The sequence below is a fragment of the Limulus polyphemus genome, unplaced genomic scaffold, assembly GCF_000517525.1.
Source record: "Limulus polyphemus unplaced genomic scaffold, Limulus_polyphemus-2.1.2 Scaffold718, whole genome shotgun sequence".
Classification (NCBI taxonomy): domain Eukaryota; kingdom Metazoa; phylum Arthropoda; class Merostomata; order Xiphosura; family Limulidae; genus Limulus; species Limulus polyphemus.
The window spans coordinates 111,238-138,055 of record NW_013666328.1 but is presented as its reverse complement, the minus strand read 5'-3'; the positions used below and the strand labels follow the sequence as shown (position 1 = coordinate 138,055).

Genomic DNA, 26,818 nt, shown 5'->3' with positions numbered 1-26,818 from the left:
GTCTATCACCGCTACATTAGGGGTAGCTAGTATAAACAGTCTTCGAGTAGCTTCGCGAAAAATTCAAAACAAATCAAACCAAGCAACATTACCTTTAACTTTAAATGACAAAATATCTAAAGATAAATATCCTGCTTTGTCACATATTGTCATTTGTAGTATGTTCCAGTAAACTACTAAAACTATTTTATCACATGGTTGAGAATGCCGATACCAATACTGCCATTCTCTCGGTACAATCTATTACACCCAAATTTACAACCATACTACATATGTTTATTAATCATCATGATTTCTAAAAAAAAAAGTCAGGTTTTACTTTTCGCTCTGTGGCACATACCAAAAGTGAAATAAAACACAATAATTTCCTTTAGATAAATAAAATTACCCCCTCTTTATGAACCAATAAATCTCAAAGACAAAATATGTCATTATTTTGATTTTGCCATTGAGGCGATATAGATGCAACGGGCAGCAAAATAGAAGCAGTTTCTTACTCTGTACTCCAAAGAAGGTTGAGTACGTTATATTAAAATGACGTTGAATATGCAAATCAACACTTCACGCCAAAACAACAGTAGATATAAAATATCGGTGGTACGGAATGTATCAGAACTACATTTTCACATTGTTTGGCGTTAAGTAGGTAGTGTGATGCCAGCAAAAAAGTGATCGCTTTTGAGAATGGCATGCTACAGCTCTTTCCAACGCAAAATATTTATAGACTCGGATAATAAGGATGTGTTTAGATCGCGGTTTTAAAATTTCCAAGACAATGATATCCCTTTACTTCATGGCATGGAAAACAACGGAACATGGATCAACTTAGGATACCAAGACCATTCAGAAAGAGACCTGCAAGACGTTGTAGTCAAGAAAAGTGTGGTGTCTTGTAACAGGTGAGAATCTATAAACACAGATGTCAGCGGCTAAAGCTTTCCACGAGTCCTGTTCCTTGCAACGTAATCAAAAAGGGTCTCTGCCTGTAGAAACGACACAAATCACATGTACGCCAGTTTCACACGACATATGACATATCTGTTCAATTGACACATACCTAAAGCAGCTGGAGAATGAAACAGGTATTCATATTATTCCATATAAAAACACACTGTCAAACCGATAGACGCAGCACTTGTGGATTTCTGTGAAATAGGACTGCTGACACGATCGTTGAAAAATTGTCATTCTCGTACTCTAAATGACTTATGAAATGCAAGCATGGAGGAAGGCATGGCAGCTTTACGATGGAATCTTTTACAACGGAATCTACGCTGCAGGGTTATTATCATGATGCACAGGACATGGTGAGGCTCGAAAATCGTTTTAATATAATGAATAATTATCAAAACCATTCTAGCAAGAGCGAATGAGCAAAAATGATTGTTTTCTTATTATGGCTTTAAGAGAGAATTATATGTTTTGAGATTTTGATGACGACGGAAAACAACTGTTTGACAACACAAGTTGACCTGACCTTTTGCTACCCAGCATTATTGTAGTGAGTAAAAATTCTCTAAACATTTTTTTAATTTATAGTTATTTGTTTGTTATGAATTTCGCGCAAAGCTACACGATGGCTACCTGCGCTAGCCATCCCTAATTTAGCAGTTTAAGACTAGAGGGAAGGCAGCTAATCATCACCACCCACCGCCAACTCTTGGGTTACTCTTTTACCAACGAATAGTGGGATTGACCGTCACATTATAACGCCCCCACGGCTGAAAGGGCGGGAATGTTTGGTGGGACGGGGATTCGAACCCGCGACCCTCAGATTGCGAGTCGAGCGCCCTAACCAACTGGCCATGTTTAATTTATAGAGTTCGACAGAGTAACTTTACAATTTTCACTTTAAAAGAAAAGTCAGAAGTTACAATTTATGAATCTGTTAGTTTATTTACATGAATCAGAATTTTCTAATGATTTATCTTTTTCTGTTAATGCGTGTTTAAAACTATCTACAAGTTTCTGAAATAACTGAATTCAAACATTTCAGGCCATACATTAATGAGAAAGTTCGAAGAAGTTTTATTATCATCTGAAAAAATACATGGAAATAAATAGTTGCATAAATATTCATTAACGGAACCCCGTAAAGCATAGTCTTCAGTAGATGGCTTTAAGGGAGAATTATATATTTTGAGATTTCGATGACGAAAAACAACAGTTTGACACAGGTTGACCTGACCTAGTGTCCTTTCGCTACCCAGCTTTGTCGTGGTGAGTAAAGCACTGTGGATAACTTTTGTATCTATTTTTAATAAACTTGACACATAAACCTTGGCACGAAGTTAAAATGACAAGTATATTATATAACTACCACATTTTTATCCTCTAGACGATTACAAAAATAAGATAAAATAAAGGTAATAAAAACACGCAAAAACCACATCGATAAAGACTAAGCATCTCTGCATATTATACAATGCACTTATTGCACGCATCAGAAGGTGGTATAAAAAAGAACAAACAGACTCAAGATAGGTTCAAAGCAAGTACATAATACACTTTGAGTTTGGCCTCTAATCTGGTTTTCTATAAAAGCTCGGAAGAAGAACCCCCCCCCCCCCACCGAGGGTAAAATGCCATTTACTCGTTGTTTACAGAACGGATGACCTTGAATATCTGTAAAATATGAAACCAAATGATCATTTTAAAAGGTCCATTCATTAAAGTCGTTGTTTTAGCTACTGAGGCGCACATTTGGAAATTAAAATAGAATCTTTTCATGAACATTAATAATTTGTAATAAAACAAGTAAGATGACCTAGCTCGAAGGACAAAGACAGTGTATGTTGTTGTTAAAAGAAAGAGGTGAAGACTTTAAAACCATATAACTTCCTGTAGTCGACTTCAAAGGAGGAGTTATTTCTACTTAAGCTTCTATGAAGGCAGACTGTACTCTACCTGGCATTGTGTCCCATTTTTAACCATCTTTTTCAAGGGAAGAAGTGCTGAGTTTCTATTAGACCGTTATTTATGAAAGGAGTAGATTACATAACTTTTGCTGCTGCTATAATGGTTTGTGTCCCATTTTTAACCATCTTTTTCAAGGGAAGAAGTGCTGAGTTTCTATTAGACCGTTATTTATGAAAGGAGTAGATTACATAACTTTTGCTGCTGCTATAATGGTTTGTACCATAAAGATATTCTACTCTTTATTTTAGATCACTTGTGTCTCTTCTAGCCTATCAGAATATTTCATTTTTACCTTTTGGCTATGAAGATGGTCAGTGTGTGTGTATTAATCTAACGAGACATTTCTAAGCAGATGTTTTCAAGACAAAACATTTATGTGCACTGCTTATTATGCTGTATCGCTAATCGACTAGTACTTTTCTGGATAATAAGTATTACGTGAGTTGTTCACGGTCTGATCTAGTTTCAACAATAGGTAGTATTACGTGAGTTGTTCACGGTCTGATCTAGTTTCAACAATAGGTTTGGGGAAAGTCATTGAAATAAATGTATATATAAAAAAACAACACTAAACTCAGAAAAAAAAAAGTGGCATATTTCGAACGGAACGTTTTACCTTATATATATAGATTATCTCTAGACCTGTTGATCTAAAATATGTTGTGATACTTTGATTAAGGTTAACCACTGAAGATTATCGTATTTTAAACTTAACAAAACAGTTGGTTATGCTATTAATTTCCTTTCCGTGTAAATGATTACATATAAAACATTTTCTAACACTAGAAAAAATGTTCGACATTTTGTTTACATTAACAGATATAATCGTTTCAAGTACAGTTGGAAGACGCAGTTATTAAGTTACTATCTCTATTACTTCTACATAAACACAGCAATCAAGACGTGCAATTTCTCCTTATGATCAAAATCATACTGATGCTTAACTTGAAACATTAAACAACTTTGATAAAGAAAGAGGAAGACTTTTTGAAAAGTACACTTACATTGTTTTCGATTACTTAGAAGATAAAGTTAAAAAATTCAGTCATGTTTGAATACAATGACTATACGTTATATTACTTTCATATAAACTAGAAACAATTTTAAAGAAGCAAAAAAAAACAGATCGATATTTGAGAAATTACCAATACTGAGTAAGTTGCTTGATCACATAATAAAAAAAATTAATAAAACAGATTTTGAAGATTTTATATCTGTTAAAAATTTATCAGAACTTTAGAAAAAATAAGCAAACATGCGATCAAAACAATGTTTGGTTAGATAACGTACCCAGGGTTGTAAGTTGTGTCTGGTTTGGAGTTGGTCTGTTTAGTTAGGATTCTATTTAGAGAAAGTGGTTCTGAGAAATTATCAATTTGATTATCTTTTTCCAAAAAAAAAAAAGAAAAAAACAACATTATTTATATTAAAAATTGACAAATCTATTTCAACTTGTCTTAATAAAATTATTATTCGCATATCACTGAAAATGCTGATAAAACGCCGATAAGTTTAAAGAAAAAAAGTGGCAATCAAAGCACCAAATACAACTGTGGTTACTCATCTTCAGAAGACTTTTTTTTTTCCACTTAATAGATAAATTTTTAATCGGAAAAAATCAGACGTGCATAAAAAAAAAAGCTATATACAACTAAAGTATCATTTTTATCTTTTTGATTCCATATAATGCTAGATATGATATTAAAATAATCTAACCAACATAAAAACATAAAAAAAATTGAAAACATAACAAAAATAGCAAAGAAAAAAAAACAGCTAAATATTTGCAACGATCCCAAGAAAACACACTTATATCATTAAAACTTACTTTTTTTTTCGAATATACAAATATCCAACATAACCTCAGACTACAAATGAAAATGCAATAATATGGGTCAATGTAACTGGCTAGAAGATCTTTCTTTGATAGCCACTTTTCTTGCTCATCTACACTTATACTTTTATAGTAAACTGAAGCGCTCTTTCTTTTTCTTGTAAAATCTTTGGTTTACAAAAGGAACATAAAATTGACTTAAAACTATCCAGCCTTGAGAAAAAAAACTAACAAATGCACAACAGATAGTTGAACATGAAAAAGGCGACATCTGGTGACTGATTCTGTAGATGTCGAGCCATTCATTAATGTGATTTTACAGAATTTGCACATTAAAATAACAATAAGAGAAATTTTTGGTAATTTTTGGCACCTTTAGTGTGATTTTAGTAAATTCAAATGGCCCACTGGCTCAAACATCTGTAAAAATTTACAATATATAATTACTTTGTTTACAGATACAGAATGTTGCAGTATTTCTAAAGAAAAAAATGCCCCAGTTTTTGTCTTAAGTTTTCAATGTTCGTGACGTAAACATGAAAAAGAAACTATCACATGAGCTTCACTTATACGGAATGTTTGGAAAATGTTAATTTTTTAATTGGCTCTTCAATAAACATTTTTGACTTCTATAATTGATTTGTAAATTGATATCATCGAACTTCAAAAAAACAAACTTCCCTATACAATGTAATTTTGACTTCTAATGAACAGCTACGTTAAGCCAATGTGCCATTTAAATTCGGAGTAACATTTTACGCCCGTCGAAACTTTCAAAAATAACAACACTATACAACACGTATGTATACATACACACAAACATAAAGAAACCTTCATTAAATATCATGTTATTAAAAACATTAGTGAAATATTTTAAAACGCTCAGGTTTGCATAATAGTTTTTCATTAATCTATATTTGGCTTTAAAACTGAGTCGTTGTAATAATATATGTAACATTTGGCACGTTATATAACAACTTATGCTACTTTGTGTTAAACAATTTTTGTGTTAATCTTTGGCCACGATTGAACAGTACAAGATTGTTAAAAATATCGAATTCTAAAATAATTATTTGGCGATTTTGGTGTCTTTGCTACGAAACTTTTTGTTTTTTTTGAGAGAGGGAGAGAGAGAGAGAGATAACTTTATATCTTTGTAGAAAAAAAAACGAAAAATTAAGATGAGCTGCTAGTGTTGTAAGAATAGCACTGTACGAGTTCTTGATTTTATGCAATCACTACATCAGATCCTTACTCAATAAAACACAACAACATAGATGTAAAGCTTATATATATATATATATTTATATCTAAGTTTCAGTTGGACTATGAACACTCCCATAGAACTATGAGAAGACTTTGGTGAGTATTTGTATTAGCACTCTCGAATGTCGACTAGAGTGTCTTTTTGCACGTACGGAATGAAGTCTTTCCACATGTGTTAACCCAGTGTTAGCACCTAGGTTTCCTTTTGGATTGGTAATTTATTGGGTACTCCCTCATTAACATTCTTCATCACCTCGTTGCTAATGCCCAAGTAGCTGTGTCTGCTTTACTGGGTTGGGCTGGAACCTCAGTGTAGTTAGTGTTCGTTGTTGTGTACAAAAAGATTGGAACTTGAATTCAGTCAACAATCTGAAGCACACTGCTCATGACGTCGACTAGGTGCGCAGGTCCACAGTTACTCACGGTAAGGTTTGCAATAGCTGTAACGATGGTTCATATGTTGACTGTATGAACCGGAGTGAGAGAAGCGTTTCAAACATTTCTTACACTGGAAGGGTTTCTCACCGCTGTGAAGTCGTTTGTGTTCGGTCAGGTGGTGTTTATGTTTGAAGGCTTTGCTGCACACATCACACTTGTGAGGACGCTGACCTAAAAATAAAACAATAACGAAACAGTCAGAAAAAAAAGAAGTCTATTTTAACGGGAAACGTTTTCCAAGAGTAATTAATCGTCACTGCCTTGTAAAATCAGAAGGATGTCCATTTTAACGGGAAACGTTTTCCAAGAGTAACTAAGCGTCACCGCCTTGTATAAAGTTATGAAAACTTTCGAATATATCCGATATTTTTTTTAGTTTCAAGTGTTGTAGCATTAAAACACCATCTGATTGGACTTACTGGTGAAAATTACTGAATAAGATGTAGCCATTTTTATTAACTTTTTAAAGAAATACTGTAGATATTTCTTTATCCCCTACTTTAATTATTTGTCCCCCTCCTCCTACCGAGTTTCATCGATGTTGTATAACCGATGAACACATAATACTCGCACACCACACACACATATTAAAATACGCACGATTCATTCCCGAACATATTACACTTACTACCTTGTCAACTTAAACAGTATATTTACTGAAGTGACAGGCCTAAAGCGAAAACGAACAGCAGAAGGATGCCGATTCTGTTAAATTAGTTTTACTGAGACAGTTGCTAAACACAGCCCAGCAAACATATTTTACTTCACTGAAACAAAAGACTATGATGAACTTTCTCAAGCTTCAAAAGAATGACTTGCAGCAGTAAACTGTTTTAAAAAGCTGTTAATGATAGAAAAAAAGACTTTTCCTATAAAACAAACAAAAAAACGTTTGTAGGTACGTATTTTATTTAAATGTAAGAAAATAGAGTGAAATGCGAATAAACACGTTTTAAAGCAGTATTCTCTCTGCTCAACTGTTGAAGACATCTTTAAGAAACATTGTTTTGGTGTACATAATTATTTTCTGTATTTTATTGACGCATTCTAGTCTTAGATATCCGCGGATTTCACATACCCCCAGACCCCAGTCCTCCGAAGCATGCGGATAACCTTAGTTCCACTATATTTGAACGGCAGAGTGATTGAGCAATCAGTGTTGTGAGTGTTCACAATATTCTATTACAGTGAGCTTGTAGTAAAACTCACGCTATGTTATGTAAGCAGCATAACCAAGTGGCTTGGGGAAAAAAAAATAAGACTACAGAAAAAAAAATCAGAGAATGGTAGATATCAAACTTGTAAGTCTAATAACTCTAGATAACAGAACCAGGAAACCACGTAACAAAAACGGAAATGCGTAATGTAACTAAACCAAAAGAGATGAAAACGGCCGATGGAAAAAACAGAGTTAATGTTTTAAAATTAAGTATACTGTAAGTCTTCACGTTGAGGTACCAAGAAGAAGAACATAAGTAAATAATGGAAAGGCTTAACAGTGTTAAAAAGAAAAAGAAAAACTGAGAAAACTGAGAAAACTATGTAGAAAACAAGGCTAGAAACTTAGAACTTGAATTGCGGAGATCTGATTTTTACTTTACAATGTAAGCTACCAAGTATGATTGAAAATTCTGAAGATAAAGTATCAAATGTGAGAAACCTAAGCTTTATATATAACTTAGTTGGAAAGTCTTCATATGTAAATTAAAACGTATGGTTACCACTGATAGGAGAAACGTTCACGTGGTTTAGAACACCCAAAGAATAAGTCGTGGAAAAGAAAAACCAGTGCTTTGAAACTAATACTCTCGTTCCAAGTAACGTACACAATAAATATTTCAAAAGGTGTAGAAAATAAAGTAGTGACAATAAGAAAGAACACAAACACCAACAACTGATCCGTATATCATAGTAAGTTACATATTATATATGTATAAAAAGGTAAACATAATAAACCATACACGAAGGTGACTTAGAACCAACAGTACATGTACAGAGAAAATGAAACTGAAGAGTAACGCTCATAAAACATTCCACAAGATTATATAAGAAGAACTTAAAAAAACTTACAAACTGTCGCACAGCAAAACCCACACTATACTGTATTAAATAAGAGCAATATATATATATAATCCTAATGGTGTGTGAACTGTGTTTGTTCCCTGGATTTCGATATCAAATAAATTAACCATTACATAAATACGTGTACCCCAAAATCACGCGCCACTAAAGGTAATAAAATTTAGAGCTTGAATTTAGGGTAAAGGGGGATATACAAACTATAATAATTAATCCTGGAACTACTAACTAGTTCCAGTAGATCAGTCCAGATAAACAGGGAAAATAGTGAAATAAATACAATTATTAATAACATAATAAGTTTATTTATAATAGTGCTTATTTTTCCTTTTTTTAATTATTCTTTGCACTACTATAAATCATTAATGAAATACTGGGCCTATTGGACCCTGGTGATAATAGGTTTTACATCATCTATCTGGTAGTCCGGGGGTTAATACAGGAACTATGTAAACTCGCTCTGGTGCCTGCTGTTACTACTAGATACCTTATTTTACTACTTACGTTCCGGAAAAATACGCAAATAAAGCTACCCATCAGTTTCTTTTCAATCGTTAAAAATAAGTTACTCATTGTGAACGCCATTTTATCAAAGTAATTTGGATACAAATGTACCAGTGAACAAATTAACTAAGTGTTAATGGAATATTAAAATGTAAACCGTATCCAATATTTTCAATCGAGTGGCATACGGTCTGAACGGCCAGATCAGAGGTGCCAATGTTCAGAAGTAGTCTTTCATCGTTTTGAAGTGCGAACAAGAGAGAGGGCGATCATTCAGCCTAAACGGCTACTCTTAAACCTAATAGAGGGATTCACTGTCACTCTTACAAAGCGCCCACACCTGAGAGTGCGGAGCGACTTCATCGGCTTATCGCCGGCTCGGACTTTGGACCTATCAATTCGCAGGGTCGTGGGTTAACCAATGGGCCACTCTCGGCCCACAAACTAATTTCATCTGCCACGTTCAACTTCCGTTTTGGTTACGTCTTCATAATATCGCGTCTTACAAAGGTGTGTCTTATTATTACTGGCTCATTCACCGTTGCGTTACGCAGACCACGGAACATTTTACGAAGCCTACTTCATCGCTTTGTTTAAGAAAGAAATTAAAGCGGCAACACAATCACAACTGGTTACTCTATCGTATTCAAATAATCAAAAAAGTCTTAATTAGTCTATATATACGTGTGTAGCACTGTATTCCTAAAGGAAGTAGTTTACATTATTACGCTACTATTTTACATCATTATAAAACACTAATTTGTATGAAAGCATATGTGTGGGTCTACTTCTAAAGTGCCTAAGTACAGGTTATTTTGAGCTTCAATCCATGTAACATACCAGTTTTAAGAAATTGCAAAGCCTTGAAATGGTGGGTTTGCATGTGTTTAAGAATTCGTTTTACATATAGAAATCCATCCATCACAGCGAAAAAGAATTATTTTTTTTCAAAATCTAAATAATTCGTCTACTACATACCGCATGTTTATATCAACATTAAAACATATAAACCGATCGCTTCACACATATGTACTCAAAATATCTTCAGTTCTTTCAGACAACATGCTATCAGAGCACCATCTAGTGGACACGATTACTACAACAACAAAAAAATATTTTCTGCCTTTACAACAAAGTCAAATGTTTAACAAATACATAACAATGTAAGTTTCTGGACAAAAAAGTAGTTAAATATGACCCTCAGTGTTTCTACTTTGAAAACTTGTATCTATGAACGATTACTTCTTGATGATAATTATTCTCTATACAGCAATTTTATTTCTATTTCTATTATTAGTTTTTCTAACTTAGTTATTTTAAAAAAAAGGTAGGTGGTACGTGATGACGACGGTGGTTCCAAAACTGTACTATTGTTTTACAACGCATTGGTCTTTAATTATGAGCAAAATATGAAATCGGGAGAAACTTTGACTCGACTTCTACATAAACAATATGCATAATTACTGAGAACCAAACTTGTATATCGAGTTAGGTGCATAACCAATAAAAACATCTTGTTTAAAACAAGTAATACAAACGTTCATACACGTAATCGAAACTTATCTCTTAAGCCTATTTCTATTATTTTACAACTAGATATATTTTACTTAGTAGGTTGCTCAATATTCAAAACTAGCAACTTGTAGCAACTTTGGTAGCGAAACGGTGAAAAGTTTTCAGGCCTGTGACTAGAATAAAAAGACTCCACACACAACACACACACACACACACATATATATATATAAGAATTTCAAGTAGACAGGGAAGTTCGTGGAAACTTACCAGAATGTTCGTATTTATGTCGAGCTAAGGAGCTTTGTTTGTTGAAAACTTTGTCACATTCATCACAACCAAACAGCCCCTCCTCGCTGTCTCCTTTTCCGTTCTTTAATTTTTTCTTCTTCAATGCAGGGTCCTCTGAATCAGGGCTGCTCTGACTCTCGTCCGCTTCGAATTGCTAAAGCGGAGAAAAAAGAAGAGACAATTTCTACCACGTCGATCACATTCACGTAGTGCATGTCAAGCTAAATGTTATTTTGTATTGATTTTGATCAAAGCATTGCTAAATTATTGTCTGCACAGTTGGATGTATCACAAATTATCGTTAATATTAATCTTTATTCAACTTCTTCAACTGTAAAGTTGGTCATTTTGTGTAACATCTTACCACGATCCGTCTAATATAAATAATCAAATTAATATACTCAAAATATAATGCTATTTTTATTGTAAGAATGTACATATATTGTAATTTGTAGTCATGTACAACAAACCACGTAGTAGATAATGTTCTTTATATGGTTCAAAATGACTAGGAAAAATAATATTAATATTTTTTACTGTTCAATATCTTGTCTCATAAAGGAAACTTTCTCTTTGTTATGAAAGCAGTGAAAGGGAAAACCGGCTATGTTATTTATCTAAATTACTAAAACTAAGACATTGTACCTGTTTCCAGCTTTTCTTCTTTGGTATCTTAAGCTTCAGTTCTCCCCGAGTACCATCAGTTTGGGTTTCTGAATCTCCTAATGGAGAAACTGTCTTACTGTCCAGGTGTATTTTCAAACTTCCAGGACTAACTGTGCCTTCCCTACTAGCTGCGTCAGAAGATGACGACGGTCTGAGAGGAATTTCATCGCTTGCAGGTGACAGTGGAGCTATAGTGGGAGAAGACACTCGTAGGGTACTAACTGACGAAAAGTCTCCTAAAAGAGGCTCCCGGGAGACATGTTGGCGGTGCCCGTTTGACTTGGAGTAATCGCCAGCGGAAGATATTGATTTAGAGAGATTTGAAATTATATCTAAAGATCTATTATAATGAATAGGTGTTGAGCACAGTCTCGATGGCTGGTACTTGACATAAGTGGAATTGCAATATTTTTCTTCTTCTTTTTCGTAACAATCGGGTGATTTTCTAAACTTCAATCCTTCGTCATGTGAGACTCTTTGCCTTTCTCGCTGTGGAGTTGATGTGCGCGAGGACTTTTGACTGAGATTCAGAACCTCATAATCAGCCGCCTCGGGAGGTGAAGAAACAGTTATGATATTTTTAGGTTTTATGGACAAATCCAGAGGTTGCTCAGTTTCGATGTTTACGTATGGCTGGTAGTCTAATTTTCTATTGAGATCCATAGCTTCATGCCTGTTTGGTGATGCTGGAGGTGTTGTACAAGAAAGTTCTGAATGAAGTTGTGGATGGACTTGGCTAATGTTGGACACTGAACCAGGTACCACTCGATTAGTTGGAATGGCTCCATTACAATGTAAAGCAGGAGAGGGCAAGCACAACGGGCTGAAGAAAGACTGTGGCCTATACTGCGGAACGGTTATAGAATGATGTGAGTCAGATCCTATAGGTTTGTGTAACGGGATAACGTTAGGCTCTGGAGACGGACCTGTATCATTACAGCTGGCTGACGGAACGCTAGGTACAAGAAGGACACTATCAGAATGACATTTTCGTGCTCGGAAATTTTGAAACCAACACTGCACAACTCGTGATGGACAGCACAGCTCTCTCGCAAGTTTCATAATTTCAAACTTGGTTGGTTTTGGATTATCTTCAAAATAAGAACTTAAAATGTTGAGACTTTCGTCGTTCAAAAGAGACCTAACACGAACATGTCGTCCATCAACCATCACCTCATCATTTTCAGCAGATTCTTTAAAAGTGTCTTCTTCACTTTCAGCTGATAATTGTGGTGACATGCTTTGTTCCAAGAAACCAGTGGTATTTTGCAGTGGAAAATTTTGGGCATCAATTTCTTCTTTGACTTTTATATGCTGAAAACTGTTCCGAAGTTCTTCTTGACGCTCATTCCGAGGTAGAGGGATCGTAGACTTTTCCCGACACATGTATCTTTCATGTTGGTGAAGATCAGTATTATGCACGAATTCTTCATTACAGTAATGACACACATACTTCCCTGGCTGGCTGTTTTCGTTGTTTTCAGTTTCTCGTAACTCTAACTTACATTCGACTTGGTTACCTGGAATGGATAGTGGACGAGAGTATGGAGGTGTATTAAGAAGTTCTGGAAGTATGCCATTCTGTCCCTTGTTACTTCCTGAAATTTTCTGTTGCTTGGACACAGTTGCGTCCACTATCTCAAGTATCTTCTTCACAGCATTCATATCTCTGTTGGGTAGGAGGCTTGTAGTGGAAGCAAACTGAGACACATCAGATATTTCATCATTTACTCCGGGTTTAAAATCAGAATCTTCATGTTCCAGCTTGGATGGTCCAGATGGCAAGGTAACAGCTGGTGAAGAATGCTCTCTTAAGGAATTAATGGAGGTTATTGTGGTGGATTCATTGTCATCTGATGCTTGAGACACAGAAACTCTAGACTGTAACAGATGGGCCATATCTGTGAGGCCAGGTAATGGAACGTAATGTGGAGCAAGACCAGAATTCTGAAAATGACTGGCAAGAAGTGGATGGAAAGGAATGGCCGGGAGGTAAGGTTGGATCGTGTGGTGCTGGTGGTTTGGCTGACGTGTGTGATACTCAGGTGGCACAAAGGGAGGGAAACGGTCAGAGTTCGGCAGATAGCCTGCAGGAGTTAAAGACATCCCTTCTCTACTAGATACGTGTTTTGGAATGATTGGGCGGAAAATATTATTCTGGTTGGTACCTCTACCACGGGAGGATTTGCTGTCCATCTTGCGAACCTACAAGAAATGGTAAATAATTACAAAAACAAAAACTTTCATGTTAATTTAAACATATGGTACAATACGTTAAAGATGAAAAAAGGTCTCTTGGAACACTTTCATAACGTATGTCAAAACGTTCAATTGAAAATTATACATAAGGTTTCTTATTCTATTTTCTAGAAACTTCTTAATGTAAGGATTATATTCTGAGACATTTTGGTTTAAGATATTTCTCTGTGAATTTATTTTTGTCACGGGTTAAAATCAAGACATTTATGTAAAAGAGGGCACGTACAATTTCAGATAATCGTACTAAGTATATTTACCTGAGTTAGTTGTCTTTTTTTTTTCGACTTAAACGTTATCCAATAGGGAGAGACCTATATTTATCATTAAGAAAAAAATATGCTACTAGCTAGTTTCGACAAATGTCAGTTCTAGTAACTTATTGTTGCACGTAATGTTGTCATTTTTGTCTTTGTTCAATGATTTGTCTAGATATTTACTGAAATCTGGTTTAATAATGTAGATCTGTTTGCTGCTTTTCTTCCATCTAGACTGTTACTGTAGATTGTCTGATACGAAGGGCTTGTTTAATTATTTCCTGATACCTGATACTAGGTTTAAATATGTAGATCTATTTATTTCTTTATCAAAATGCTTGTAGCTCTAACTATTTTGTTGATTATAGGCTAGCTTACAATAACAGAGTCACACAAAAAATGTAAATAATATCATCATCACTATTCCAATTAATTATGCTAATTACTGCTAGGGGATTTCCTATGTGTTAAAAAAAAAAGAAAATGAGTAATTTCATATTAATATTTTAATCAGTTCTTTATCCTTTACACTGAATGTTGTGCAAACACTTCAAATTGATCAATATAATACAAAATGTGGACCCCACTTGCAGTAAACCATATATAAATATGTCTAGTAATTTGAGGTTTAATGATAAGTGTTTGTTGTTATAGTTCTGTTTATTACTTTAGCACTACCCAGTTTCCTAATGTTGATTTGTCTATAAATTTACTGATACCTGATTTGTTTGTTGTTGTAGATCTGTTTATTGTTTTGTCTCTATCCAGTTTGTTACTGTAGATTTGTCTATAAATATATTGATATTATGATTTTTGTTGTAGATCTGTTTATTGTTTTGTCTCTATCCAGTTTATTATTGTAGATTTTTCTATAAATTTACTGATATCTAGATTTTTGTTGTAGATCTGTTTATTGTTTTGTTTCTATCCAGTTTGTTACTGTAGATTTGTCTATAAATTTACTGATATCTAGATTTTTGTTGTAGATCTGTTTATTGTTTTGTTTCTATCCAGTTTGTTACTGTAGATTTATCTATAAATTTACTGATATCTAGATTTTTGTTGTAGATCTGTTTATTGTTTTGTTTCTATCCAGTTTGTTACTGTAGATTTGTCTATAAATTTACTGATATCTAGATTTTTGTTGTAGATCTGTTTATTGTTTTGTCTCTATCCAGTTTGTTATTGTAGATTATACTATAAATTTTCTGATACCTGGTTTGTTGTTCTAGGTGTATTTATTGCCTTATCACTGCCCATGTTTTTGCTGAATATTTGCTTTTTTATTAACTAGGGAAGTGTAAAGCAGTAGACAGACCTATATTGTAAAATCAGGTGTTGGTGAAATATTGTAAAAAAGCTACTTAATTAACTAGGGAAGTGTAAAGCAGTAGACAGACCTATATTGTAAAATCAGGTGTCAGTGAAATACTGTAAAAAAGCTAATTAGGTAGCTTTTTTACAGTATTTCACTGACGCCTGATTTTACAATATAGGTCTGTCTACTGCTTTACACTTCCCTAGTTAATTAGGTAGCTTTTTTACAGTATTTCACTGACACCAGATTTTACAATATAGTTCTGTCTATTGCTTTATTCTGTGCTAGTTAATTATTGTTGGGGATTTACAACCTTTCAGTAAACCTGATTTAACATTACAAATTTATTTACTGCTTTACACTTCTCTAGTTAATCATTGTAGGCTTTTTACTACATTTTACTGACACCTGATTTTACAATACAAGTTTGTTTACTGCTTCTGCTCTACCTTGTTTGTTACCTTAGGTTTGTCTTCCAATTTATAGATTTTTAGTTTGGGAGTGTAAATTTGCTTATCGATTTACCTCCACGTAGTTTTTACTGGAAATCTATATACGATTTTATTCTAATATTTTACTTCTAACTACTTTATCATCACAGGCTTGAATTACTTTAAAGCTATTTGGTTTGATATTTAAAGCTTCAGTTCCATCTGGGCTATCATTGGAGTGCTGTTTATACTATATTTTGTTTGTAGCTTTATTAACTGTTGTACCTTTAAATTCATAACGAGGCACTTCTTGCTTGTCATGTGAGAAGAGTAGGAGCCGGAATGGGAGAATCTCTTGCCGCAGTTGGGACAGGCGAAAGGCTTTTCTCCGCTGTGGATCCGGATGTGTTCTTTCAGATGATGCTTGAACTTGAAGGCCTTACCGCATTCCGGACACTTGAACTTCCGCAGCACCGCGCTCTCGTCATGGCTGATCATGTGACGCTGTAGACGGTAGACGTTGGCAAAGCTCTTATTGCAAATCTTGCAGGACTAGACAAGAGAGGGGAGGAGGGAAAAGTAGCTAGAGGACCATGCACAACTTAGGGGAAGTTAGGGTTAGCTGAGAAGTGAGTTAGTAGACGGGTTTAACTACATTTATCCAGAAGAGGATTGTTAATCCACTATAGACCAGAAGAGAACTAGACTATAGACAAGCATGACCATAGAGGGCATTGAAGTAGTACAGTTGCTATTTAATAGTTGATACAGAAACAATGTAACTAAACAGGATTGAAAATAAATCTATCACATGTTTTTAATAAAACAAGTTTCTACTAAACAAATATTCTGTATTACGAGTAGAAATGCAACTTTCATAACAAATACTGTAGTTAATTTTGAAACAAAACCGTGAGTATTCAGTTATTCACGAATCATAAAAAAAGTTCAAAGATTATAAGGATTTTTTTTAATCCACTTCTATATTCATCGTGGACTCGAAAATTTCAAAATAAAATAATATTTCGTTGCGTCCGTTGATCTGATTGAGTGGGAACAGAGGAAAATGCCGTTCCCATTATTAAAATAAATATTAATTTTGTCTCCCTTGTTAACAGAAACCAGGCGCATGGGGGAATGCTTCGAGGCTTAGTTAGCTTTAATGGAGGTAGTAGGTACGTGTGTACAGCTACAGCCTACTGATTCTCCTCATCCCAGATATGATCTCCATAAACTATTGGTGACGTTGGTTTTTGGTTTTCTCTTAATATTTGTTTAACACAGAGTTATTGTTAATTATTAAGTTTAATTTAATTCGGGACTGTACAGTGAGGTAATTAAACACACAGTATATTTTTTACATGACCGTACCAGTGTAATGCGCACTTCTTTAATCTTATTTATGAAGTTCCCTTTGTTAAGTAGTTACATTTCCAACATCAATTATTTCTAACATGTTCGTAAAAAATTAAAAATCCTAGCAAGAAAAACATGAATAAAAATAGCCGTAAACTTACACATTTTTAAACAAAGTGATTATGAAATAATATGACAATAGCCAAATTATGAGGATGCAAAATGTTAAATTAAGTTGCAGGTTATGTTTTCATAAGAATAACAGTTACTGTTATCGTAGTTATAAATATATTCATACTACTTATTGATATATTACATTTATGTGAAAACATGTTTAATACTTAACTCAAAGCCCCTGTGGTCATGGCTTTTAATTTATATTTTAATATATATATATATTGTCCATAAACTTTTTAGACGAAAACTAAAAAAAATTGAGAAATATAGGTATGATTTCCATGTGGTCGATGGCCATTAAAGTCGATAATTAAAGTCAGTGTTTTTTTCTATAAATATATATATATATTTAAAAAAACAAAACTCACGTACCTGGCTAGAAGTAGCATGAATTAACTCGTGTTTCTCTAAATGCTTTTGGTCAGAGAACGAGGCCTTGCATTTGCTACAGGCATGTTTTTGTTCTTCTTTTTGCTTATTAGTGTCATCTACATTTGGATGTGAATCCTTCAGGTGGTCTCGGAGAGCATAGAGGGCGTGCGGTCCTGTGAAACTTTGCTCGCAATGGGTACAGCTAACCAAACAATCTTCCAATATCTTAGAATCGCCTAATAAAATGTCAAACAAATATAAGAAAATACGTCAAAAAATAATAGATACTTCAAAATTTCAGCACACGTAAAAACAGACCACCAACAACAAATACATATTAAAAAAAAAACACAATTTAGGTGTACAAAATATCGAAAACTAGAACGAACTGCTAGAAACTACTTCATGATATGAAACAGATCACAAAATAAAATGTTAATACGTAATCCAAGACATTTTGAAGTCCACTTTGAAATTACAGTATATAGGTTCAGTATCGCACGGAATCTTAGTAACATTCCGTCGTGATGCTGGCTCGATTAGGTCTCCAAATTGTTTGCGATTGGATCATATAACGCCAGGTATGAGTCATAACAATATTATATATCAAAACTTAACAAGTTTTCCAACTGGTGTAATGAGCTCAATTCTGGTTATCAGAAGAAGAAAAATTTGTCCGCGTCCGCTCGCCAGACCAGCTTTGACAGATACATCAGATAGCATCTTTATCTGCACCAAGCCAGCAGAGGCGTAATATCAAAAGGAGAGATCCGTCGCCAGGGGTAACTTTAACACTCATTCTTATCCCAGCCTTAAGCTGACTGTACTGCATGGACAGCTATCTAAACATCGTCCCTCCACTGCCAGTGACGGTTACGGTCGATCGTAATTCTAGTTAAATCAAGGCAGATAGGAATGATAGTGCGGAAAGGGGGAGAAAACGGGGGTCCAATTAACGAAAAATGACAGAACAAGCATCGTGGTTTTAGACTGTTGTCTACTGTTTAGTTTGAAGGGCCTCTGAAGAGAAAGTGTAACACCTCTAAGAACGTAACTATACTCCTGAGGCTTGACATTACTGCTATAGAAGACGATTAATAACGGAAAGAAAACGAATGAATACAGGATTAAAAGGAGTAGAATAAAAATTTCAAGCAAGATCTCTTGAATGGTAAAGAATAATAAAACTGTGTATTTGTAGTAAACCACCAATAAAACTTTCTCAGATCATTAAGGCTTTATAAAGCTTACATATAGATTTTAGGAAATATAAATTTACAAAAAGCCGTGGAAATCCTTTTTAGTTTCTTACATTAAACCATGGCTGGGTTATCAATTGTTACTATTTAGTAGAAAGTGGTTCCATTAACCGCGTTTATAACACATGTAAGATCGTTTGCTACTAATTCTATATGTAGCTTTAGAAACTGTCGTGATAATTTTTTTTTCTTGTATTGTATTGTATGTCTAACTCAAATAATTCACTTTACAATGCAGTTAGAACATTCGGTAGCAAAATCCATAATAATACTAGGACGTCCTTAACTCCCATCAACTGCACTAGGTGTTAGAGTTAACACTAGTTTAGATATTGAAATATATCGTTTTTTTTTATTTTCAACCTGAACTGCACCTTGTGTGACACATGGAGTAAATTGGCCAGATGAGAGACCCCGAGGATTAGACATAGCGGCCCCTAATTTAGAAGTACTCGTCAGAGATAGGGCAACCAGTCAGAAGCACAAGCCGCCTACGCAGATAGTCTTAACCGAATAGTGGAATCGATTACCATTTCCACAGTGTGCCCACAGCTGAAAGTGTAGAGTTATTTCAAAGGTATAATGCGGGCTCCAACCTTGAACCTTTCAGTCTGCTAACTGAAACATAACCACTAGGCTACATCGGCCTTTTCTGAACTACATGTTAAAAAGCTTATAGGTGTTTGTTGCTTGAACAAAATTGACTTAATCCTAATTCGTAATGAGTAGTGTCATATCTACAGAGCAGGAACTATATCAATGAAGACGAGATATGTGGTGTCATAGCTATAAAACAGGAACTATATGAAAGAAAACGAGATATGTAGTGTTATATCTATAGAACATGAACTACATCAAGGAAGAGGAGATATATAGTATCATATTGATAAAGCATGCACTATATCAAGGAAGACGAGATATGTAGTATCATATTGATAAAACATGAACTATATCAAGGAAGACGAGATATGTAGTGTCATATATATAGAGCATACACAATATAAAGGAAGACGAGATATGTAGTGTCATATATATAGAGCATGCACTATATCAAGAAAGACGAGATATGTAGTGTCATATATATATAGAGCATACACAATATAAAGGAAGACGAGATACGTAGTGTCATATATATAGAGCATGCACAATATAAAGGAAGACGAGATACGTAGTGTCATATATATAGAGCATACACAATATAAAGGAAGACGAGATATGTAGTGTCATATATATAGAGCATACACAATATAAAGGAAGACGAGATACGTAGTGTCATATATATAGAGCATGCACAATATAAAGGAAGACGAGATATGTAGTGTCATATCTATAGAGGATGCACTACACCAAGGAAGACGAGATATGTAGTGGTTGACTAATGTAAACCGTGTAATTATTAGTTGGTTCCAATTCCAAGAATCAGAGCAAATCGCTTTTATGAATTTTAGCTCAGTAGAGATTTTTTAGTTAAAGCACATTTGATTAAAGACTCACACGAGGATATCTTAAGCACATGAATTATATTTACTTTATCCTGCTAATCTTATAACACTTATACTGGAAACTACAAACAAGCGTAAAACTTAGAAAGAGAGAGAAAAAAAAACTCGTTCAGCGCAGATATGTTTTGCCAATAAAATAAACTGATGTATCTTCAAACAGCCATTAAATCTAAACAAAAATTTGAGGCCGCATCGTTTCATCCTGTGTTATGAATTCTTCGTAAGTCATCTATTTTACGACATCATAAGTTCCTAAGTTTCTACAGCACGTGCAGAGCGTTTGAAGCAGTCCTGAAAGATATATTAGAGCATGAAGGTCCATAAATCAGGTATTAGTGCTTCCATTAAAACGTGAGGTGTTAAGCCTTTTTTGATCATTTTAAGTCTCCACATATTCCTCCAGTGGGTGGTTACGATCAATAAGGTTTAAAGTAGCTGGTTTGCATGCTGTTCGATGACTCCACATCTATAAACAGTATTAGAGGCTCGGAAGCTTGCTCTGTTTAAAGGCGACAGATGCGTCATGAATAAATAGTCCAGGTAAAGGCCAGTAACAGCAGAGTGACGTGCAGTGTGTCATTTGGCGTTACCAGCATCAGCTATCTCATACAGCACGTCTGGAATATATCTGATTAGCATGTTAATAGACGAGCACCTGTGCCTCTCCCCAGACGCGAGATAAGAGCTAATACTGCTATTCTCGTCGGCTGTTTATGACTGAGACGGGTAGGTCTAGCCTGCTGTCCCCGCGATAGCCCGGAACTGATAAGGGCTCGGATGTAAGCTCTCGACGGCAAGGATAGCGTCGTAAATGGGATGTCATTCATTCACTGTTAAACACAGAAGAAAATGTATGGAGATGAAGAGTCAACTTCCACGGTGGAACGTTTTTGCTCCCAATTACAGTGTCTTTTCTAACGTTAAAGTCTATAATTGTATGAATGAAATACGCTCGCTTTGTTATCTCACTGGCCAAAATAGCATTTTTCCCCATTTCTACTCTTTTTTTTCAACCTTATCTATAATAAATAATACGAAGACAAATTTCATAATCACTAGGGGGGGGGGGATACTAAAGTTAAATTGGGTACTTTAAACTAAACGAGGATTTGGGGGCTTTTTTATATATATTTTTTTCTAAACTCGCAAATAATAATGAAATAGAAAGATATATTTGAATTAAAAATGAATTACTACTTTTATTACATTTCCAGAATATCAGCTTGAGGATAATTTAGAAAAATATTTTAATGAAGCTACATCTTAACCTGAATCCCTGAAAGGTTCTGCAACATCAATGGCATAAAAAAAATGTATGTTGCGCTACGTAAAATTTTTAGGCTCTAAGCCCAAAATTTGTAGACCACAGAAAATTGAATTACGGTAAAGTTTAAGACTTGCATGAGGAAGGAGCTGTAATTTGTTTCTCTCTCGCTGAACCTTAGAGCTAACCATCCCAACGTGCTATTCATTCTGCATGATCTTATTGACATCCTCGAAACTGTATACGTGATAAAGCTACCATTAAATTAGAGGAGGTGTTTACACGGGAACTTAGTCGCACTGTTGTACGCATCAACTACATGAACGAAAAATACCTTCTTAACGGGTTACAGCAAAGCTTGTTGCTGTGGGAGTACACAAGGACTGTCTGTGCCTAGCTGTCCCTAATTTTGATCTTATACACGAGAGGTAAGACGCCTAGTTAACAGCATCTAACGACAACCTTGAGCTACTCTTGTCTGACCGATTAGTAGGATTTGACTCTCACTCTTACAGCGCACTCATGGCCCTAAAGCGCGGAGCGCATTTTTTGCAGTAACGAAAAGAGATGAGCCCTCGGATGCACAGTCTGGATGCATTAACCTATAGGACACGCCCGCGTACGTTAAATACTAGACCAAGCTTGGTACCTAAAGAAATTTAATGTGTACTGTGAAGTTATTCATGTGGCCCGGCATAGCCAGGTGGTTAAAGCACTCGACTCGCAATCTGAGGGTCGCGGGTTCGAATCCCTGTCCTACCAAACATGCTCATCCTTTCAGCCGTGGGGGCGTTATAACGTGACGGTCAGTCTCACTATTAGTTGGTAAAAGGAGTATCCTAAGAGTTGGCGGTGAGTGATGATGACTAGCTGCCTTCCTTCTAGTCTTACACTGCTAAATTAGAGACGGCTAGCGCAGATAGCCCTCGTGTAGCTTTGCGCGAAATTAAAAACAAAAATTATACATTCTTGTTACTACGTTGATGGGCAGAGCAAAGATAGCCCATTGTGTAGCTTGGTGCTTAACTTCAAACAAACAAACTTATTATTACGTAGGAATATATGCCATAATTTCCTAACATATGTATTATGAGCTTATTTTGAGAGTAACGTATTTTGTACCTATTAGACGGTTATATATGTTATGTCGTCATAGCTTTATAGCATGATGTAGTATGACCTGTTGAAATATCTCATCGTTTAGGGGCACGATTTGTTCCTCTGATAGCGTTGTGGATTTCGAAGCTGGTGAGCCCACGAAATATTTCCCTGTATTATAAGATTGACAGTTAATTCCTTAGCGGGCCCGGCATGGCCAGGTGGATAAGGCGCTCGACTCACAATCTGAGGGTCGCGGGTTCGAATCTGCATCCCACCAAACATGCTCGCCATTTCAGCCGTGGGGGCGTTATAATGTGACGGCCAATCCCACTATTCGTTGGTAAAAGAGTAGCCCAAGAGTTGGCGGTGGGTGGTGGGCCTTCCCTCTAGTCTTACACTGCTAAATTAGGGACGGCTAGCGCAGATAGCCCTCGTGTAGCTTTGGGCGAAATTCCAAAACAAACAAACTAATTCCTTAGCGTAAATGGTAGGGTTCTGCCAACTTCTTGCCTTTCCTATGGTCAATAATTCAAAATTACGGACGGTGTCAGATAGTTTTAGTAACTTTGCCATAAATACCAAAATACAAGTACCTTAGTAAGACATTTGATTTTAGTGGGTTCTTTTTTATGGAATTAGGAAGGTCTAATTGAGCCTTTCAGATCCGGGTTTTATTTGTTACAGTGCATGGTTTTATTTTACACTAACATGATAATTTGATGACATACGTGAATACTTGTTAACAAGAGGCTGCTGTGTCACTCAGGTATGACCCAGAGACGTATTTGAGAGAAGGTACGAATCAGCCATATCTGAGGTTAGCGTTATGCACCAGGCAGATTATTTCCTGAATCAGTCATATCTGAGGTTAGCGTTATGCAAAAATTCAAAAACAAACAAGTTACTCATACTTTTTAATGCAGTAAAAACCTTGTTTAAACATGAATAACTAGCTTAATGATATTCATAACATGTCAATAAGCAGCATGTAACATTATTTATTGTAGAGACAAAGTTCTTGCAGAATTTGCGTGATAATGCTTATCTTGATTATTATCTCTTCAGATGCTGTTGCTTTGAAATCTGACTAATATTAGGTCTGTTTCTATTGTTTTATTCTACATTTAATTTTATGAAAACTGAGTAATATTGTGTGAATCTCTTTTCACTGTTAAGATACAGTTGTCATAAAAACTAAATTACTGTTGAGTCCTAATTTCTTTCTTGTTCAGTTACTGTTGTCATGAGAACAATATCATTGTTCAGTTGTATTTTACTCTCTCGCTTCAATTGCTACAAAAAATGAATTGTATCGCAAGTCTTTTTGTTTTCTTCTCCCGATGGTTGATACAAAGACTGAGTAGTATTGTGTATATTCCCGGTTTACTGTCCGGATACTGTTGCATGAAAAGTGAATAATATTGTGCATTTTGTTACTGTCCGGACATAACTTATATAAACAAAGTGTAACATTGTATTTTTCTGTTTTACTCTAAATATACTTACTACATACAGTCTGATTTCCTATTTGACTATTCGGGTACTGCTGCTATGAAAACTGAGTAGTATAATATGTTCACTTTGACTACCCCTGATACTGTTGTTATAATAGCTAAGCATATACTATTGATATCAAAAGTGATTAGTATAACCTTCCTACTCTTTGACTACCAAGATACTGTTGCTATGACAAATAAATAGTGTAGTCGTTTTCCTCTTTGACTACCAATATACTGTTGCTATGACAACTGAATAGTGTAGTCCGTTTTCCTCTTTGACTCCTAAGATGCTGTTGCTATGACAACTAAATAGTGTAGTCCGTTTTCCTCTTTGAACACACAAATACTGTTGCTATGACAACTGCATAGTGTAGTTCGTTTTCCTCTTTGACTACCAATATACTGTTGCTATGACAACTGAATAGTGTAGTCCGTTTTCCTCTTTGACTACCAAGATGCTGTTGCTATGACAACTGAATAGTGCAGTTCGTTTTCCTCGTTGAACACACACATACTGTTACTATGACAACTGAATAGTGTAGTCCGTTTTCCTCTTCGAACACCCAGATACTGTTGCTATGAAATGTAATGCTGTATGTTTTTCTTTTTATTATCCAGATAATTATTGTAAGAAATATTACTTCTAAATGCTGTATCATGTTGAGAAATCTCTGCTTATTGTTAAAAACACATGATAGGGTCACAATGTATGACTGAAACATCAGCTAAGATGGACTATATATTACCAAACACACAGGTTTGCTTTATATAAATCAACATAAGCGCGGGTAAAGTGAAAGGAACAATTTTTAGGTAACGTATTGCTTTATATTCTTTACTCTTATATACTCAGTCGAACGGAGCTCATTCATATATTTTTGAACGCTTAATAAAGCGACCCTGTTATAACATTTAAGGATTTATTATCATAATATTACATACGTATATATTAATTAAGGCGTTTTTTCTTTCTATATACATTAAACTTATCTATAAAATTGTAAGCTATATTTGTACTTTGATAGACAAGCATGGTGAATGTGAAAGTGAGAAAATGAAAGAAAGTTTACAATGCAAGCAATTCAGTGGAAAGGGGTCGAACAAAGTATTGTCCTCGCTCGTAAAGAAACGGTCACTTCGAAGCGAAACAGCACGACAGATTATGCACGTCACGCGAATTTCACGAAGAAGCTTATCCAAGCTGAATAGCGACAAGCAAGGTTACCTGCTGACTGCTAATGTCATACTGCATAGCTAAGTTAGAGAAATGTTCTCAAAGTAGTGGATACTGTTGAAAGCAAACACATATAAAGCAAGACTTCGGGAAAGGAAGATACGTATGGAAAAAGAGTTAAGAGGAACCAATCGGTAAGGAATTCTAGATAAAACTAGCATTATGGTGAGAATGAAAAAAGATAAGACAGGCGAAGGATAAAGACGATATAAGAGAGAACGAGGTGAGAGAAGATACGATACCTAAAGGCCAAAAAGGTCAAGAGAGAGAGAACATAAACAGAGAAGATAATTTTCTGTTTGAGAAAAAAAAAGTGATTAAACACACACACAAATAAAAACACAAAAATAGAAAAGGAAGTTAGAAAATACAAATGAGTATTATTTAAATATAACAATAAGTAACAGAGATGATGAGAAGATACCGGGAGGAAGGAAACTAACAAAGTGTAACGCAAACAGAGAAATGAAATCTGAAAGTAAGAGATATAAAACACTGGAAAGGAAAACGTTTACAAAACAGGAAGAAGAAATAAATCAGATTAAGTGAATAAAAGGATAAGCGATGGGGATGGAAAGACTGCTAAAGAATGAAATAAAAGATACTGTAAATTTAAATGTGTGGAACAGCAGAAACAAAGAAAGCTATGGGCAGGAAAGAGGGAGATGAATATAATATAAATGCCAACTGAAACTGAATCGGAAGGAGAAGACACCAGTAGAGAAATACCGAGAGAGAAACAATTATATTAGCGGGTAAAAGTTTCGGTTAAGAAAGCGTGGCCATAAAATGAAGAGAAAAGGTAAGGAATGAAAGTGTAGTAGGAAAGCTATCAACAGGAGAAAGGGTGATAATAGCAGGGTAGAAAAGATAATAAAAGAAAGAAATCAGGATGGTTAACTGAATGATACTATATGTTTCGTCTGGCTAGATAAAGATGCAGAGATTCAAACACGAAGAAAAGTACAATCAAATAGAGAAGAAACCAGACAAATAGTAAGGGAAATTTATTGGTTACATGTAAATAATAATAAAAGTTTAAAAACAATACAGTTTATTATGACACCTTGTATACCAAGCTCTACAGTAACTATTTCTGTATAAACTTAATATATTTTTACAAATATTAACATTATATATTTACTAGATTTCTAAACATTGATATTTCTTCGTTGTTTAGAAGGCCCGGCATGGCCAGGTGGTTAAGGCGCTCGACTTGCAATCTGAGGATCGCGGGTTCGAATCCCCGTCACACCAAACATGCTCGCCCTTTCAGCCGTGGG

The 26,818-nt window shown here is 35.0% G+C and overlaps 1 protein-coding gene across 2 annotated transcripts in view; it reads right to left on the bottom strand.

Annotated features, from left to right (window-relative positions):
- Nucleotides 1–2,008: 2,008 nt before the first annotated feature.
- Nucleotides 2,009–26,818, bottom strand: part of LOC106460149 (zinc finger protein 1-like) — a 118,384-nt gene continuing 93,574 nt past the window's right edge. Inside the window, exons 3-7 of one of the 2 annotated variants that reach the window (XM_022386795.1) lie at nucleotides 17,677–17,912; nucleotides 16,057–16,323; nucleotides 11,489–13,714; nucleotides 10,823–10,997; nucleotides 2,009–6,628 (exon numbers count right to left, since the gene is read on the bottom strand). In XM_022386795.1, the coding sequence (XP_022242503.1) occupies nucleotides 6,435–6,628; nucleotides 10,823–10,997; nucleotides 11,489–13,714; nucleotides 16,057–16,323; nucleotides 17,677–17,912 (3,098 nt within the window). In that variant the 3' untranslated portion in view covers nucleotides 2,009–6,434. The remainder of the gene's footprint in view (nucleotides 6,629–10,822; nucleotides 10,998–11,488; nucleotides 13,715–16,056; nucleotides 16,324–17,676; nucleotides 17,913–26,818) is intronic. The other variant, XM_013919835.2, reaches the window with a different exon arrangement.